General features: G+C 43.9%; 2 protein-coding genes across 3 annotated transcripts; both read left to right on the top strand.

Moving 5' to 3' along the window:
* Positions 1–1,076: 1,076 nt before the first annotated feature.
* LOC5512184 (protocadherin Fat 4) lies at positions 1,077–13,752 on the top strand. Of its 2 annotated transcripts, XM_048733391.1 has the most exons (4): positions 1,077–9,358; positions 9,928–10,140; positions 10,556–12,459; positions 12,550–13,752. In XM_048733391.1, exons 1-4 carry the CDS (start codon positions 1,471–1,473, stop codon positions 12,556–12,558), a joined length of 10,014 nt encoding a protein of 3,337 aa, XP_048589348.1. In that variant the 5' UTR covers positions 1,077–1,470; the 3' UTR covers positions 12,559–13,752. The 2 variants fall into 2 exon arrangements, with proteins under 2 accessions (XP_048589348.1, XP_032237429.2); XM_032381538.2 differs by lacking the exon at positions 12,550–13,752 and having other exon boundaries at positions 10,556–12,471.
* Positions 13,753–15,046: 1,294 nt separating this feature from the next.
* Positions 15,047–18,242, top strand: LOC5512153 (monocarboxylate transporter 12). Its single transcript, XM_001632482.3, has 4 exons — positions 15,047–15,369; positions 15,944–16,521; positions 17,128–17,497; positions 17,849–18,242. The coding sequence occupies exons 1-4, from the start codon at positions 15,174–15,176 to the stop codon at positions 18,025–18,027; spliced, it is 1,323 nt and encodes a 440-aa protein (XP_001632532.3). The 5' UTR covers positions 15,047–15,173; the 3' UTR covers positions 18,028–18,242.
* The last annotated feature ends 745 nt before the right edge of the window (positions 18,243–18,987 follow it).

Genomic DNA, 18,987 nt, shown 5'->3' with positions numbered 1-18,987 from the left:
TCTTCTGTCTCTTTTATCCTCGTTTAACTCGACGCCAATTATCTGAAAGTATTTGCCAAGGGCTATGTTTTAAGTAAGATCTTGAACCCACAATTACCAAACATCATATCCCCGCAGGCCCAGGCTTTAACAAATGCCTAACAACCGCCGCGCCGACCAATGGTTTCGTATTTCTGAAAATATAGATATTTATAATACAATGTATATATTTTTCAAATATATGGCTTATTTTCCTTGGTGATATACTTAGTTGAGGTTAAATTTGTTTTCTTTCTTTCTTCCTCCCTGTCCAGGACAGATAGAGCTTTGCAAAACCAAAAACTTTCTTAAAAACTCTCTGTTGCACAAATGTGAACGTTTTAATGTGAACTTTTTTGAAGGAAAACAGAAAGTTTTTTTAACACTTTTTTTTTCTTGAAATATAAGAAGCTGTGCTTTTGTCAGAATAGAATTGCCAAATAGCGCATATATTCACGTCCCTTTAAAAAATCCTGTCTAGTTTCCATAGCAATAGAATCTGCTAATGCAATTAGTCGCTTCATGTGATAAGCCAATCAGAGCGTAAGTAAAGCGATCATGACTCCCTCGTGTCAAGAGTTAGAAAACAGAACCTATTCTACCTTCGATGACTTTGCTTTTATCCGGTAGAGGAACGCTTTGTCGCGTCTTGTGGGCAAATGAAGTACTAAATCACTTTATCTATATTATAGTGGAATGTCCTTTGTTTGGCTAATAAAAAGGATAATTATTAGCAGTGCATTAACGCTTTATAAAAGAAACCTCTCAAGAGCTTTCAAAGTCAACCGTTGCTAGCTTTCCGCCCCGATGACCTCTTGAAAATTGAATCCGCTAAATCCAGATAAGAAACGAATCTAAGTGCTTATCTGTAGCGTCACTGTTTTACAAGGGGCTTCAAAGTTTCTCGTGTTTTATATATTGAAAATTATCATGCGGGTAAAGTTTGTTTTATTTACTTAGTTTGTCAAATTTGATTGACAGCATGGCATTCTTGAAAGCCATTCATGTGTTTCCGTAGGCTCGCTTGAGTCACGTGACCTGCATTTCGCACGACGCTTGGTCAGTGTGATTTGAATAATCTCATTTCTCAAAAGTGAATGTAAAGCCGTCAACTTGAGGTCGATTGTATAGCAAATTCCCCGTTGTTAGATGCCAGTATTCACGTGGTGTTTTACTAACAGACTAGTCAAGCAAGCAGAGGATATCGACAGCGGTTTAGCGGCAAGATTAATCTAAATCGTGCCGAATTCTTGGAGTGCGTTTCGAAGATTTGAGCGTTCTATTGTGCTGGGTTCAAAATGGCGGTGTGATGATCGGAGTACGTTACAACGAATCAAGGACCATAAAAACGGGAATTATTTCAAAACTCATGCGCTAAGGAGCCTTTCTCTGGTATCCCCGTCGAAATGCTCAGCTGGCTGTATTCGAAGGCAAGTTGTTCTAACCGACATCATGGCTAGAATTTGGCGCTTTGGACTCGCAACAAGAAACATCAAAGACCAATTATGGATGCGTTTTGTACTCGTATTGTATATCCACGCGTTGGGATTTCACGCAAGTTCAGCAACAAGTGAGGTTAGGACGTTTTATATCCCAGAGGGAAGCCCGACCGGTACTGAAGTTGGTCGAATACCGGTTAGAGTTCAATCCATCTTACTTGCTAGCGGAATACCGGCAGATTTGGAATATAATGTGGGTGTAATAACCACGAAAACTGTTCTAGACCGTGAAAAAGTTAGTGCGTACAATCTCACTATTGTTGAATTTTCTACCCCTCCAAAAAGCTACACTGTGCTTGTGTATGTTCAAGATTTAAACGATAACTCCCCGAGTTTTGTCAGAGGGACAAGCGCAAAGTTGGTAGTGTTTGAAAACGATAAGGATTTTCGGCAAAAGCTAATAGCAGTCGATTCCGACTTCGGATCGAATTCTACGCAGAGTTACACCATTGTGTCTGGGAACGTTGGTAATGTATTCGAGCTTATAACTAAAAGGAACACTGACGGGGATCTTTATGCTGATTTAGTGGTAAATGCAAGCAGTATAGGAGTTGATCGTGAGCGGCTAGATTCATATGTTTTGAACATTTCTGCAAGCGACGGAGGAAACCCAGCCAACCACGGCTTCCTTCGACTAAGTATCACTGTTGAGGATACAAATGATAATAAGCCGGAATTCTCAAACGTGAGTTACTCTGGTACTATCCCTGAGAATATCGATGTGGGAACCTCGATTTTTCAAGTCTCTGCAAGCGATAAAGACATTGGAACTAACGCTGAAATACAGTACTCAATCGAAACACATTCAGACCCCCAAGCGATCTTCGGCATTCACCCAACGACTGGAGTGATCGTCAATAATGTTCGACTGGACTATGAGGCCAAACGTAGTTATTTGATCGTTGTGAAAGCGGAGGACAAGGGATCAAGCCATCAACTTTCTAGCAGTGCCATAGTAAGGATCGAAGTTCTGGATGTAAATGACAACAATCCCGTAATCCATGTTAGTTACACATTAGGGGGAAGCTATCAGGTTACGGAAAACGCCGCCATTGGAACTCAAGTGGCTCGCGTTTCCGTATCTGATGCGGACTCGGGGAAAAACGGAGAAGTAAATGTGACTCTTGAAGGCGGAGATGGGTACTTTAGTATGAAATTTGATGTACTCAATGATGAGTCTATCATTGCAGTTGGACAGAGTTTGGATAGAGAAACACATGATCATTTTTTCCTGAAAGCTGTTTGTATTGACAAGGGTGACCCCCCTAGAACTACTGAAAAAAGCTTCAGGATTAATGTAGGAGATGTCAATGACTGTGCTCCTAAGTTTGATCAGCATACTTACGAAAGACGAGTTTGGGAAAATGCCACCGTCAACACACTTGTAGCAAGAGTGAATGCAGTTGATCAAGACTTTGGGTCAAACTCAGAGTTGGTCTACACCATTGCCAACACCACAGAGAGCAGGAGTTACTTGCATTGGTTTGCAATAGACCCCTCAAGTGGAATGATAACAACAGCAACTGATCTGGATCGTGAACAAATACCCCAAGTTGTGTTGACAGTCCTAGTGCACGACAGAGGATCTCCACCGCTAAGTGATAACTGCAGTGTCATAGTAAATCTCACTGATAGTAATGATAATGACCCGTACTTCAACCAGAGCAGTTATAATGCTTCACTGTTTGAGAATTCCCCCTCCGGCTCTCCAGTTGTTCAGTTGTTAGCCCAAGACCCAGATATAGGGGAGAACAGTTTGATCCTTTATTCCATTTTGACCCCAAACACTCCATTTTTTGTTGATCCTCGCAAGGGCCTAGTTACTAATTCTAGAACACTTGATCATGAGGTGCAGTCATCATACACATTTCAGGTTGCTGCTACTGATGGTGGTGGTCGGAGCTGCAATGCAACTGTGCATGTGTCTTTGACTGACCTCAATGATAACCAACCAGTGTTTGACCCAAGTAGCTACAGTGTGGAGTATTTTGAAAACACCCGCATTGGTCAAAGTATATGTCAACTTAAAGCAATAGACAGAGACAGTCCAAAGTTTGCTATTACAAGGTTTATCATTGAGCAAGGGAATGCTGATGAAGTGTTCTCTGTTGATGGATCTGGCTTGATAACCCTTGCCAAGCTCCTGGACCGTGAGACCCAGGATAACTACCTTCTAACAGTGAAAGCTGTAGATGGGGGTGGTCAAGATTCAGTGAACAAAGCTATTGTGAATATAACTGTTCTGGATGTGAACGACGAGCCTCCAATCTTCTCAAAGGCAGAATACAATTTCACCATTCAAGAGCACTCACAAGCACTGTCTGTCATCGGACATGTTCATGCGATAAGCAGAGATAAAGGCACAAATGCTGAAGTTGTGTACTCAATCTCAAAAGGCAACACTGACAACATTGTCTTGATAAATAGCACTGGAACATTATACCTCCAGTCGGAAATTGATCACGAGAAAATCCCATCCCTTTATTTGACGGTTCAAGCCAAGGACAAAGGTACCCCTCCCTTATTTGGATATGCACATGTGACTATCACTGTCATAGATATAAATGATCATAGCCCACAGTTTAACAGCAGCTCTATCTTAGTTAGGTTACCAGAGGATACTCCAATAGGCCATACTTTCTATACTGTCTCTGCTTTTGATGCTGATAGTGGTGTCTTGGGTAGAGTCTCTTTCTCTCTTCTATCAAATCCTGGAACTCTTTTCAATCTTGACTCAAACACTGGAGCTCTATCCTTAACTAAACTTATAGACTATGGAAATTCGGCAAGGTCTTATACATTACCAGTTCAAGCTCAAGATGGGGGCAGTCCCCCTAGAAGCTCCACAGCAATGCTGGAACTTAAAGTGGTAGATGTGAATGACTACTCACCAGTATTCGGGAATTGGTCTTACACAACCCATGTTCTAGAGAGCACACCTCCTGATTCAAATATTATTGAAGTAGTGGCAACAGACGTGGATAGTGGAGAAAATGGCAGAATCTCTTATGCATTTGATTCTAAAGTGGACACATCTAAATTTGGTCTGAGAAATGGAGGAAAGATTTTCATAAAGTCCAAGTTGGACAGAGAAGACATCGAGGAGTATAATCTAAAAGTTATTGCAACAGATCATGGAACGCCAAGAAGGTCATCTTCAGCTGATGTAAAGGTTATAGTTGATGATGTCAATGATAACAACCCTCACTTCCAGCAGGCTTCATATGCATTTTTTGTTAAAGAAAATGAACCTGTTGCTACCTATTTAGGGGCAGTGTCTGCAAGTGACAGTGACGAGGGAAGTAATGGCCATGTGACTTACAGATTTGACACACAAGTTGCACAATTTATTGTAGACAAACAAACTGGTAAAATAACAACAAGCCAAGTTCTTGACAGAGAAGCCAAGGCGTCCTACGTATTCAGTATTGTTGCAACTGATGGCGGAAGTAGCCCTCGTGTAGACAAGACTCAGGTTACGGTGATAGTTAGGGATGTTAATGATTGCTCTCCTAAATTCAGCAAGAATAAATACTCAGTAACAGTCAATGAAGATCTCCCAGTCGGTTCTTCGCTATTGACATTAATAGCCACAGATGACGACCAGCAGGGGCCCAACAGTGATATAACCTACATGATTGTCGCTGGCCCTAAGGCATTTTCTTTGAATCAAGTGACAGGGGTTCTTACTCTTGTCTCACCGCTTGACCGCAAAGTTACTCATAGACACATCCTACATGTGGTTGCAAGTGATAAGGGGGAAAATCAGTCATTGGAAACTATCACTTATATTGAGATCAATGTCCTGGATGTGAATGACAATTATCCAGTGTTTATTAATGAGACCACATTCAAGACAGTACCAGAGAAGTTGCCGATTGGAAGTGTTGTAGCTGCTGTCCTAGCTGTTGACAGTGATCAAGGTGATAATGGAAAAGTACGTTATAAAATAGTCAATGGAAATACTGATGGCACTTTTAAAATCAATGAGACAACTGGTGTTATTTCTACCCTTCGTGCTTTGGACTTTGAGGTAACTAATCGTTATGTGTTAAGAGTCAGTGCAACTGATATGGGACAAAAACAGCAAAAAACATCCTATCAACTAGTGACCATTTATGTTGAAGATGCCAATGACAACCGACCAACATTTGATAAGAACCCAATTATTACCTGGATTTATGAAAACGTTCCAATTAACACCAACGTTACAACCATTAAAGCCCATGATGATGATTCAGGATTGAACAGTAGAATTTGGTACACCATCGACTCTCAGTCTCCTAGAGCACACTTTAAAATCAACAGTGAAACTGGCTTGATACAAACTACTCACCCAATAGATAGAGAGGAGATCTCCGAGTACTCTTTGAAGGTCAGAGCTACAGACCAGGCATTCACAGAACAAGACAGGTTGTATAGCACAGCTACCCTAAAGATCATTATACAGGATTTGAATGACAATGCACCAAAGTTTGTGTCCAGGAATTTGACATATGTGATGGAGGACGAGCCCTTTAATTTCCAGGTCACCTCTATTACTGCTTTGGACCCAGATACTGGCCAAGGTGGAAATGTTGAGTACCGTATTGTGAGTCCAGATACAGGAAAGTTCAGCCTTGACCTCAAAACAGGAGTATTGAAGCTCATTGGCAGTCTAGACTATGAAGATGTTCCTCAGTATACCCTGCATATAAGTGCGACAGACCTCGGGTCTCCACCCCTCACCTCGTACCAACTCTTCAATGTTGTTGTTGTTGATGTGAATGACAATCCTCCCGAGTTTACTAGAGATTTATTTATTGGGACTGTTAGTGAAAATGAGCCTACTGGGACTTCAGTTGTCAAGGTAACAGCTTATGATCGAGACTCTGGTTCGAATGCAGAATTGACATACAGTATTCCAAGTGGGGTGGAAATGGATAAGTTCTCCATTGATAAACATTCAGGACTTATTGTGACCAATTCCATTTTGGACCGTGAGAAGAAAGACACTTATTTTTTAACAGTACATGCAACTGGCGTTTCATACCCCTTTAGAGTGAGTAGTACATCAGTTCGAATCAATGTTATGGACCGCAATGACAACCCTCCCAAGTTTATCTCCCCAGTTGTGACTCTCAAAGTACCAGAAAACAGTCCTGCAAGATTGATATACACTCTGACTGTCCAGGATTTGGATTATGGCAACAACACCAAGGTATTGTACAGCATAATGTCGGGGAACACTGACGGCGCATTTACCATAGGTACATCAACTGGTGAGCTTTCAACAACAACAAAGTTGGATCGAGAGACAAAAGCTTTTTATCAGTTATCAGTTCAAGCCAAGGACATAACACCACCATATTATACTGCGTTCGCAAACATTACTATCTTCATTGAAGACCAAAATGATAATCCTCCAGTATTCCAGCAGTCCCTGTATAGTTCCACCATTTCAGAACTGACTCCTCCGGGCACTTCAATCCTGAATCTTACAGCAAGTGACAAGGATTCTGGCTCTAATGGAAACATTGTTTACACTCTTAGTAATGACACTTATGGTGTTTACAGTATTGACTCTAGAACTGGTATTGTCTATAGTGCAGCAAGATTTGAAACAAGCATCAAACAAGAGTACAACTTCTTCTGTATTGCTAAAGACCAGGGGCAAGATCCTAAGATGGCAATTGTTCCCGTCAGGATCAAGATTGAAGACAAAAATAACCATGCCCCGCAGTTTACTAAGACACCCTATGAGGTTCACATATTCCCCAACACCTCTGCTAGTGCCTTGGTTACCATGGTTACAGCCACTGATGCAGACACGGATAAAAGCACCAATGGTAAGGTGACTTACAGACTTGACGATTCAAAGAATTCCACTAGCTTGTTTGTGGTTGAGAGCAACACAGGAAGTGTGAGGACTTCAGCTGGATTTAGCAACCCGCCCCAGGGGAGACACGCGTTATACATCATCGCAGAAGACCATGGTTCGCCACCTTTAAGAGGGTACGGTATTGTCCAGATAGTGATCGGAAACATCCAAGATGACCCACCCAGGTTTCTGAACCAGACTCCAGCAAGAGTCAGTATACCCGAGAACTCCAAGGTGGGGTCCTATATCACAACTGTGAGAGCAAGAGCTTCTAGTGATGCCCAGGTGACATATAGTATTATCAGCGGAAACAAGGGAAGAGCATTTTATGTCGACCCTTTCACTGGTGTGATATCTGTGGCATCCGCTGACGCTCTCGACTACGAGTCAACTAAGAACTTCAGACTCCACCTTGTTGCTACACCTCAGGGATGGGTTTCGCTAAACGGGTACATGATACTGGATATCAATGTGATTGACAGAAATGACAACTTTCCAGCCTTCCACCCTTCAAACATGCTTGCTCAAATTGCAGAGGACACTGGGGCCTTTAAACCACGTTTTGTTGTCAAGGTAACAGCAACAGATGTTGATTCAGGAACCAATGGGAAGGTTACTTACTCTATATGGACAGGTAATGAGGCAGGTGTTTTCACTATTGACTCTACCACTGGTGAGATTACCACAGCAAAACTACTAGACAGAGAAACCACCGCAAGCTTTGACCTGGTTATCAGAGGCACAGATAGTGGGATCCCCCCTAAGTCGACCAACTGTCAAGTGAAGGTAGTAGTGACTGACCTCAATGACAATCCACCTTTGTTTGACCCCCTGTCTGAGGTGAACATCAGAGAAGACACCAGAACTGGGGCAGTGGTAACAAGCGTTGTTGCGACGGATACTGACAAGGAATCAAGACTTACATACACCCTGAAGTCTGCAAGTACCCCAGGGATGTTCAGTGTGGGACGATTCAATGGCGCTGTCAGTTTACTAAAGCGGCTAGACTACGAGAAGACGAACAAGTATTCACTGAACATTGCAGTAAGCGATGGCTTGCACTCCGCAGAAAAGACCCTAACTATCAATGTCCTGGACACAAATGATAACACTCCAAAATTCCTGAATAGCTCCTACCAAGTTACCCTCTCCAAGACCATCCCTGCTGGGAGAGCCATACTGAGGGTGAGCGCAACCGACCAGGATAGTGGCAGTAATGCCCAGATCAAGTATTCCTTCCCCATCACCAACAGCGACCAGATTGACTACAAGATTGACGCAGACACTGGTGTGATCTCAGCGCGAAGGACTATTGATGTTAGAATAAGAGACTCGTTTATCCAGATCCCTGTACAAGCAATGGACCAAGGGGTTCCCCCACAGAGAGCGCTAGTATATGTAAGGATCATCATTACCAGGGAACCCAAATTTGAGCTGCCTTCCTACTTCGGAAAGGTCCCTGAAAATGCTATGATGGGTACGTCTGTGCTTACGGTCCGGGTCACTGACAATGCTGCCGGCTTACCTCTAGGCCGCATCAGTTATAATATTGAAAACAGCAACTACTTCCGCATTGGTCAGCGCAGTGGGGTGATTAGCGTAAATAAGCCTTTGGACTACGAGACCAAGAGGCGGTTTCTTCTAGTGGTGAGTGCCATTGACGACACAGCACCCTCCAAGCCCGTACGAGTGCCCGTCTACATCAACGTGAGTGACGTGAACGACGAGAAGCCTGTGTTCGGCCAAAGTGGGTACATGGCTCAGTGGAGTGAAGGGATACCTGTGGGAACCATCGTCGTGAACGTCTCGGCCGCCGATAAAGACTCGGGAGCAAATGGTCGGGTGTGGTTCGCCATCCAGTCGGGAGACGATAAGGGTTCGTTTGCGATCGATAGGAAGACGGGTGTGATTCGGACGCAAAGAGCGCTTGATCACGAGACAATTAAGACTCATCACGTGTCAGTGCGGGCAACTGATGAAGGTTCGTGGTCCTTGCTCTGCTATTTGTACCTTGCTGTTTCAAGATTTCCTTTGCTCACGCTTGGCGGTTATTTTCCTTCTGTTGTGTTTCTTAATTCTAATTTCCTAGACTTTCCTCTTGTTTCAAAAAGCCTTTTAGTATCCCGGAGAAAGTTTTTGTTATTTTGTTTCGAGAACATTTAATGATTTAATTTTATTAAATAAGTATTTTAAAAGCAGCCCAGGACCCTTTCGGTATAAACACTCTTTTAAAAGTAGAACATTTATTAAATTTTGAATGTAAGTAAAGGCATATTTTTTGTTTAAACGAAATTATATAACTAGTCAGTTACCTAACATGCTAAACGGCACTTTTTGTGTTAGAGATGATACGTGGATTTATTAACTTTACCTTTAACTTTATTAAATCATTATAACATAAAACTATTTAGCTTATGTTTTCATCATATTAACACAAACCTACCAAGCTAATTTATCTACCTCTTTAAAATATTTATTAATCAATATAAAACTGCAAATAAAGATTAACTTAACCTAACCTTATTGTACGATGCCCTCTCTCGTCGCCAGGCTCTCCTCCGATGCACACGGACGTGTCTGTGACTATAAGAGTCCTGGACCTGAATGACAACCCTCCGGTGTTTCGCGTGCCCGGACCTAACGACGTGCAAGTCCTCGAGAACTTACCGCTGAACTCGAGGTTGTACGAGATCAACGCGACAGACCGAGACTCTGGCGCCAACGCAAGACTCTCCTTCACGGTGATTGGTGGCACCGGACAAGGTATGAATGATGTCACATCCGGCTGCCTGGTCGCCCATGTAATCGGGAGGGAACTCCCATGCAAAGAGATGTGTTGTTATTGGATGGTTCGAAGAGATTTTTGAATACCCCCTAAGGGGGTAGTGTTTGGTAAAAGATAGGACGATCTCCCCGTCTACTTTTATCCCACAAGTTGCAGGTTGTTATTATTGGAAAGACAACTCCACTCCCATGAAAAGTTACTTAATGCTAGGCTAGGTCTCAATGTTGTATTACCATTAACAATACAAATGCATGCAAATGAAACAAATTGATTTTTCATCTTCATTTCCATGCATTTGCACTGAATATGGCTCGTTGGTAATGCGACGTTTGAACTTAGCTTAGAGCTTTGTATAAAATATTGTAAATTTTACCCGTTTCTATTTGGTCTTAGGTTTGTTTTTGATCGACAAATTTAGTGGTTGGCTCACTACCAACATAACCTTTGACTACGAGAATACTGCGGTTTATCAGTACAGTCTCACCATCAAGGCCACAGACGCTGGTAACCCGCCACTCTCCAGCAACATCACCATCATCGTCAATGTCGCGGACGAAGACGAGTACGACCCGAGCTTCAACCGAATGGATTACAAATTCGACGTTCCTGGGAACGCCAAAATCGGAGATTTCGTCGGGCAGGTTACGGCCACTGATCGGGATTCGGGTGATCAAGGCCGTGTTTTCTTCGTGTTCTACAATCCTACGAGTAACGCTTTAAAGATGAATGCCACCACGGGGATCATCAGTGTCAACCGAACACTAAACGATGGAAGTTCGCTGGAGACTCGTGCTAGACGAAGCCTCGACGAACTCTTGATTGGCTTCGAAATCGGCTCGAGTAGGAGTCGGATGCGAAGATCGGCAGAAAGTCAGGAATTGCGTTACACTATTCGTGCGTACAGTGGAAAGATCGGATCTGAGAGGTTCGCCGATGTCCCAGCTAGTGTCCTTGTGGATTTCACTTGCCCCGGATGCATGGTCCCCACCACAGGAGCTCGTGAGGGTGATCCCATTACCGGTACTGCACTCGCACTTATTGTCGGCCTGGCAGTATTAGCGGGCGTCATTCTACTAGCCTTTGTCGTTGTACTGCTGTTTATATACAGTCACCGCAAGAAGAGACGAACGCGTCAAAATCCACCTTTGCGTTTCGATGGATCCTTCGACGAGATCACTGTTCACCCAAGAACCACGGGTAACGCGAACTACGTCTCTGCCGAGAGTATCTCACTGCGAGCGTTCCCCGCAGAGTACTCGCCTCTCAGCCGCAACACCGACTCCAACAGCACACCCTCGGGGACGGACGCTTCGGATGCTCCAGGCAGCTCCGGAAGCGCTTCGAGTGGCCGAGGATCTTCCGAAGGGGACTTTGACGAGCAACCGGTGGCGATCGTGAATGCCGACATCGGTAGCTTTCATTCAGATAACAACGCTAAGACGATTGTCGCTGACTCTGGTATTCAACAAGATGACGACGACCAGATATCGCAACTCACTTTGAGTGACGGGTCTGGGATTTTGCACGTCGACACGCTTAATGGCAGCGAGTCGAAGAGCGATAAGACGGATAAAATCCTAGCTCGGCTGGAGTTTCAGAGTGTTGAGAGCATGCACGTGTTTGGAGAGGAAGGCGGGGGCGAGGCTGATGGTGGTCACGACGTGGGAAACCTTCTCTACGCCAAGCTCGCCGAGGCTGATGCCGACGACGAATCGATCGTTGATGGTCCACGATCGTATATCGACGAGGGGCACGATCACCCATCGTACGGAGGGTCGCTGAGCTCGATCATCGGGAGCCAAGAAGAGCTCACTGGTAGCTATAATTGGGACTATCTACTCGACTGGGGGCCGCAGTTTCAGCCATTGGCTGAAGTGTTCTTAGAAATCGGTCGAATGAAGGACGAAGGGGGTGACAAGAAAGAAGTCACACGTAATGGGAGCATCCCTTCCTCGAGTCGGTTAAGACCGAACTTATCAGGAATCGCGACTGTTGATATGTTATCATCGATGTCATCATTACCGCGCTCGCCTGTCAGCCCTCCTTCGACACAATACTCTTCGCCAGCGTTCTCACCCAACTTCACCCCCGCCATCACCCCCCTCATTACTAGATCACCCTCCGTGTCCCCCCTGGACACAGGGAATGTGTCCCCTGCGTACGCATCCCGCGGGGTGACGCCTAACGGTTCACGCCCTACCTCTACACACATCGTTAAGCTTCAAAATGAAGACGACGCATACTCGGAACTCTCGCATTCGCCTTCGATATCAGACAACGAGTCCAATGCAGAGATAAATGTATAACACTAATAGGATAGATATTCTCGCGAGCCAGGGTCCCATGTATAACACTAATAGGATAGATATTCTCGCGAGCCAGGGTCCCATGTATAACACTAATAGGATAGATATTCTCGCGAGCCAGGGTCCCACATACCTCAGGAAGAAAGGTAGCCAAGGAAGGAAGCTTTACCACCAAAGAGTGTCACGTGAGCAGCTACCACCAGGGTCCTGCCCCTCCTTGCCCCTGTAGTATGAAAGGGGTGGACCGTGGCACGTGATGATAGACGTGTCTCTCCTTGCCCCTGGAGTATGAGAGGGGTGGACCGTGGCACGTTATGATAGACGTGTATCTCCTTGCCCCTGGAATATGAAAAGGGTGGACCGTCGCACGTGATGATAGCCGCATTGACACGTGATTTGTGTTCATACACATATTTCGATGATCGCAGACTTTAAATAATAGCATCTCAATAGTTTAAAGTTCCAGTTCCTTTTTGCTTTTTGTGAAGCCCCAGTTTTCCACAAGCAAAATGCTTTGAGGAATATGATGCATGGTGTACGATCTTTACGTTCATCGAATTAGTTGTATACCCGTTATCTTGTCTCGTCTGCAATGGCGCGTTTGCATGGCGACCACTACAGGAGGGCTCTTGCCCTTGTTATGGTAAAATCATCTTTTCTCTTTTCAATGCCTACAGTTGTTGAGCAAGAAACGTGCCCGAATTCGTTATCATGCAAGCGTTCACATTACACATTGGGTGTATGCCTGGTGTTGAGGGAGAGGCCGTGGTATCGGGCTTTGATGATTTTTATAGACAATTCTCAGTGAATAATTCAATTTGCAAGAAAGGTTTTATGCGGCTTTGTCGTCGCTTTAGTATTGTAAATATTTGTTTATATTTTTTAGCAACAAAATGACAGAAATCAATGACGTCTGCCATCGGAACACTTACTTGGAAAACAGTTTTTATAATTTGTTTTTACTTTATGAAAAAGTAACTTCAACGATAACTAGTTCATGTATTCACACACATATTTCTGCTAAGGTTAATTTTAGGAGGCTATGACAGTGCTGTAATGCGTTGAAAGGCTCAGTGGAAATATCCCAACTCACGAGTCATTGCGTCTGAGCAACTTTTTATGCTGTAGTTTAACTTAAAATCTTCGTACATTTTGGAATCAACAAAGCTTTAACTGTGACGAAATAAATCCATTAAAATAGAGAAAGTACAAACCAATCATAATACATATGTAAAAAGGATGTATGCATATTGCGTTTTTGTTATTAAAAACTGTACAGATTAAGTGTTGCCTTGTAATCAACCTCGTTCCCAGGGCCCTCTCCCTTTCCTGTCATTTGGGTCAGCGGGAAATTTAATGTCGACCCAAATGGCAGGAAAGGGAGAGGGCCCTGGAAACGAGGTTGGCCTTGTGATTAGTAAACTTTAAACAACTGATTACCATTCTAAATTAGATCTAAGGTGTACGTAAGTATCCAAAATGAGGAATTGAAGATCCCTAAGCTGTCACATCTTTGTTAGAAAGGGATTCAGTTGGGGTGGCTTGATAGAGGTTTCCCGGTTTGCAAATCGTTTGGGGACAAACTCCTTTTTTCTAAAAAACAAAAACAGCAAAAATAGAAAACCAAAAAAACTTAATACTGTATTACGTTTGAAGATATAACCCTAGGCTTTGTCAAAAACACTTATCCATAAATACTTAAATACAAGGTCGTCATAATTTTTGTCATATGACCTTTGCCTTTTCAAACCACTTAAAAAGACGTTGAACGAAACTATCAGACCACATTTGTGTAGTTGTATAGAGGACTTGTTGGCGCTGTCTTTACGCGGCTCATAGTTAATTGTAGACGACGTTGAAATGTTTCCGCCTTATTTAGTTTTTTTAATCAGTTTGACGCCAACAACTCACTTATTTTATCACAACAAGACTCTAACAACAAAAAGCAGTCTACTGACTCTTGCAGGCCCGTACCCAGAGGGGGTGCGAACGCAACCCCCACCCCACACACACACACAACGGTCAAAGGTCCACTTTCGGTTCTCAATAGACGTGCTATTTGTAGACAAAATTATAAAGCTAGATCACTCTGGTATGTCACCAATCCATAAGTCAGACTTTTTTGTAGCCAAATCCGACAATAAACGTCCCTTGGAGATACTGCAAAGGCAAAAAAGGCCCTTTTTGTTCTTTCAAGGGTGGTCAGATTTTAATCAGAGAACTCCTCCCCCCCCCCCTCGGGAAAATAAGGTCCATTTTTTCGGATTTCGCACCCCCCAAGAAAAATCCTGGGTAAGGGCCTGCTCTTGAGTAATAAAGCGGTCATTAATACGCTTTTCGTCGTTAGTGAAGAAAACCAAATGCGATCTCTGGTTCGCTGTACGATATTCTTCTCTAAAAAAGGAAAATATATTTGTTGAAGCAATGAGGCTAATCTCGTATGTATAAACAAGGACTGCAAAGCTTGTAAAATACTAAAAAAGGCAAAAAAACCCATGTTGGACTGTGCTTGATGGATTGGTTCACTCCTTCCGACTCTCGATCGGAAACATGTCCTTGAAACATAATATATGCTTTTTAATACTACTGCATCTGTATGATCAATGGTGAAAGACGAAACACATTTACAGAAATAAGATATTTGAGAAGCAAGCGGCGGGAAATCTCGATTTCCTACTGAAGCAAAAGAGGCATCCAAAATAGCCATGGTCTGTGTGGGGGGAAACGAGTTTTCGAATCACGGGAAGAGCAAGTTCTCAGTTGTTATGGATCACCCTCTTTCTTGGCTGGTTTGTTTATATGCAGCTGTATGTATGTTGGTAATATATGGGTGTTCAGTGACCTACGGTATAATCTTCCCATCGATTTTAGAAGAATTTCAAGCTAGCAGAGCCGTTACAGGTTAATAAGTATTATCACTATTAAAATAGCTTTGCCGAACTCATTGAAGACTACGGTTTCCATGAGTTTGGCAAAGCTTACCTTGTGCGCGTCACTTTCAGCTGTTTTGCCAGAAAGAAAAAATATGGGTATTTTTTTAACCTATTACCCACAGAATATGACAACACGTTTATCATTAGCATAAGCGATATTAGAATGAATTTAAAGTTATTGTCATGCTGGGAATATAAATGAGAATCTTTGACCTCAGTTACAACGCGTTCTCGACAAAAGGATGCTTTCTGGCAGACGTCTGCGTTTTTAGAATTCTCTTTTTTTTAGTATAAAACAGACAGACGACAGAAAGAAGTGCTTATTTTGACCTTAAAGCTAAGAGCTCTCTTTTCACTCAAGGGCTGTTCAGAAACAGAAGTCCCTCAAAGAAACATGGGTTAATATAATGAGCTCCTCACAAATAAATGGGGCAGCCCCGCATACGATACTGAATCATTAAGAACGTATTCTTAATGATTCAGTATCGTGCCCCCCTCCCCCTAATATTTCGAGGCCTGAACTATATAGCGTTTCGTTTTAGCCTTCCCAGGAGCCATTGCCATCGCGTCTTCGGGGATGTTTGGACCTCTCGGCGGCCATCTTACTGACCACTATGGATGCCGGGTAGTATTCATGAGCAGTAGCCTAATTACCATAATGGGGCTCGTCTCATCCTCTTTCGTGCCTAACATCGTCTTGCTTTACTTCACGTATGGTTTCGTAAACGGACTAGGAGTTAATCTCATGTACATTAGCACCATGATGGTGCCAGCCCTCTACTTCAAACGCAGGCGCATGCTCGCCACAGCTATCGTCTCCGCTGGCCCAGGAGCGGGCCTTTTTATCATGAGCCCTATTGTGGAAGTCATTCATAAAGTTTTGGATTGGCGCAAGACACTACTATGCTTGGCTGGCCTGTGTCTCGTTCCCTGCCTGGGTGGCTGGGGCTTGAGAGAAAAGAAGGAGAAAGTAGAGCAGACCATTGCGCAAGAGGGGTGCGCAGAGCGCAGATGCCGGTCCTCGTGTGACTGTTCCGTTCTGAGGAATCCCATGTTTGTGCTATGCACAGCGATGACGTCATTAGCAGCTCTTGGTCACTGTATGCCTATAGTACATTTGGTAAGTCAGTCTTTGCTTTTGTTCCTTTATCGAGGGCTTTAAACTCCTTGGGCATACTTTTGGCAATGTTCCATGCAAACTAGGCCAAACTTATGGTGTCTCGCGCCATGTTTGGAGGCGCCCTGAAGTAGTTCGCAAACATCAGTCCTTTGTCTTGTGGTAAACTGAGCGTATCCGGGCCAGCAACGGCGCGGTTTGCATGGTGCTTTATTCCTTCTGATTAAGCGTATCTGGGCCAGTTGGGCGGTTTGCATGGTGCTTTGTGCCTTCTGACTGAGTGAATCTGGGCCAGCAATGGCGCGGTTTGCATGGTGCTTTATGCCTTCTGATTAAGCGTATCTGGGCCAGCAATAAGACGGTTTGCATGGTGCTTTGTGCCTTCTGATTAAGCGTATCTGGGCCAGCAATAAGACGGTTTGCATGGTGCTTTGTGCCTTCTGATTAAGCGTATCTGGGCCAGCAATAAGGCGGTTGGCATGGTGCTTTGTGACTGGTTGAATCTGGGCCAGCAATGGCGCGGTTTGCATGGTGCTTTATGCTAGCCTAACATCTAAAGCCTACAAATAGGCTACTTTATGCCTTCTGACTCACCGTTTTGCTCCGCAGGCCAAACATTGCGCGGAGCTGGGCATATCACGTGAACTGTCGTCCTGGCTGTACTTCGCCATCGGTCTCTCATCCATGATTGCACGGATGAGCTGTGGCAAGCTTGCCGAGACGGGCTGGATCTCTCTGCCTCGACTCTTCCAGTTTGGAGTCTTCGGACTAGCGCTAGGCAATCTGTTGTTGCCACTAGCAACAGACTTCCCATATTTGGCCTTGTATAGCGTCTCGTATGGGTTTGGAGAGGGGTTCTTTTTAACGCCCATTTATTGCATTATTCTTGAGTCTTTACCGACTGAGCGTCGTGGGCGTGGTTATGGGGTTTTCCAGTTGTTTATCTCTATACCCTATGTATTTGGACCATTTCTTTCAGGTAAGATTTTTTTTCAACAGCAATAGTCTTCTTATGACTAGAAACACTTCAGACAAGTTTTAGAAAAAATGTCTGGTCTGTGTAGGGGTGTTAGTATCAGAGAAAAAAATCCACGCAAAGTTGAAATGATAAACGCCTCTGTGCAAACAGAGAAGTGTCATTGACGTTTCGTGGGCTAGTCCTTGTTCACCTTTCGGGCGACTTAGCTCGTTATCAGGGCATATCGTTATCAGGCACCCCATAGCCCCTTCCCCCACCCCTAAATAACTCCCGGACAACATAAGGTATGCTATATGGTATGCTATATATCTAGCTCCTGTTTCATTTCCTCCTTTTTTTTCACCATTACAGGTTTAATCGCCGATTTGAGCGGAACTGGATACACGAACTCGTTCTACACGGCAGGGGCGATAGAGGTCGTCGCTGGGTTTGGGCCTTTTCTCATTCCATTTATGCCTACTGCTAGCCACAAAGAGGAAATAACTGTCAACGAGGAACTTATCGTCTATGAAAAGGAGTCTGTCGTATGACAAATGTCTGTCCCGATTTCTGTACACCGAGTCACAATAAGGAGATATGCTTTTGTTATTGAAATGAATATCTCCTCCCATGCACTAGTACTTGTTTTGTTACTATGCTTTTCAGCATATTTTTCTTCCTGAACTGATCCGCCTTGATTACCAAGGCCACCTGCGGATCAGTTTACACTCACAAAATGAGAGATAATAAATTTGACTTGACTTGACTTGAAGATTACTGTTTACGGGAATTAATGGTACGAATTGTTGATGCCGTTGCTTTTGTCCTGATCCCAATGAGGACTGAGACAGATTTGCGCTCAAGAGATATTTTCCTTACAGGCCCGTACCCAGGATTTTTCTTGGGGGGGGGGGGGGTGGGAAGGGGGTGCGAAATATGAAAAAGTGGACCTAATTTTTCCGGGGGTGGGGGGGGGGGGGGGAATCTCTGATAAAAATCTTACCAACCATGAAAAAAACAAAAAGGGCTTTTTATGTCTTTGCAGTATCTCCACGGGATACCCCCTCTGGGTACGGGCCTGCCTTAAGGGACCATTCAACCCCAAGGCGCCCAAATAGACCGGTTTTGATGTCCTGTACACAATAAAAGACAATGCGCCCGTGCGTTACGATGCCACGCACCGACATAGGCAGCCCCCAATTGACCCAAGACGCCCAAATAGACCTGAATTTTTTTTCATCCTATATCTAAGCAAACTGTGCGTGGCGTAACCGTATTACAGGCCTGGGATCCTGGTTATTGCCTCCCCATTTATGTGCGGTTTGGAATACCTTGCAAGAGTGTTGTACAGCATATTCGCCGGAAATATCGGTGCTTGTGGCCTTCGGGTTCTTTACAGCCTTCCGTAAAAGGCCATGACCTTTTTTTCAATTATTTTTTCCCAATTATTGCTTTTTTTTTTTAGCTTTCTAGCGACCACCCTATTAAATTGCACAAACAATCTAAAATGA

The sequence above is a fragment of the Nematostella vectensis genome, chromosome 10 (assembly GCF_932526225.1).
Source record: "Nematostella vectensis chromosome 10, jaNemVect1.1, whole genome shotgun sequence".
In the NCBI taxonomy this organism is placed as follows: Eukaryota; Metazoa; Cnidaria; class Anthozoa; order Actiniaria; family Edwardsiidae; genus Nematostella; species Nematostella vectensis.
Note: the sequence above shows the minus strand (reverse complement) of the source record. Positions and strands in the feature narration are given on the sequence as shown.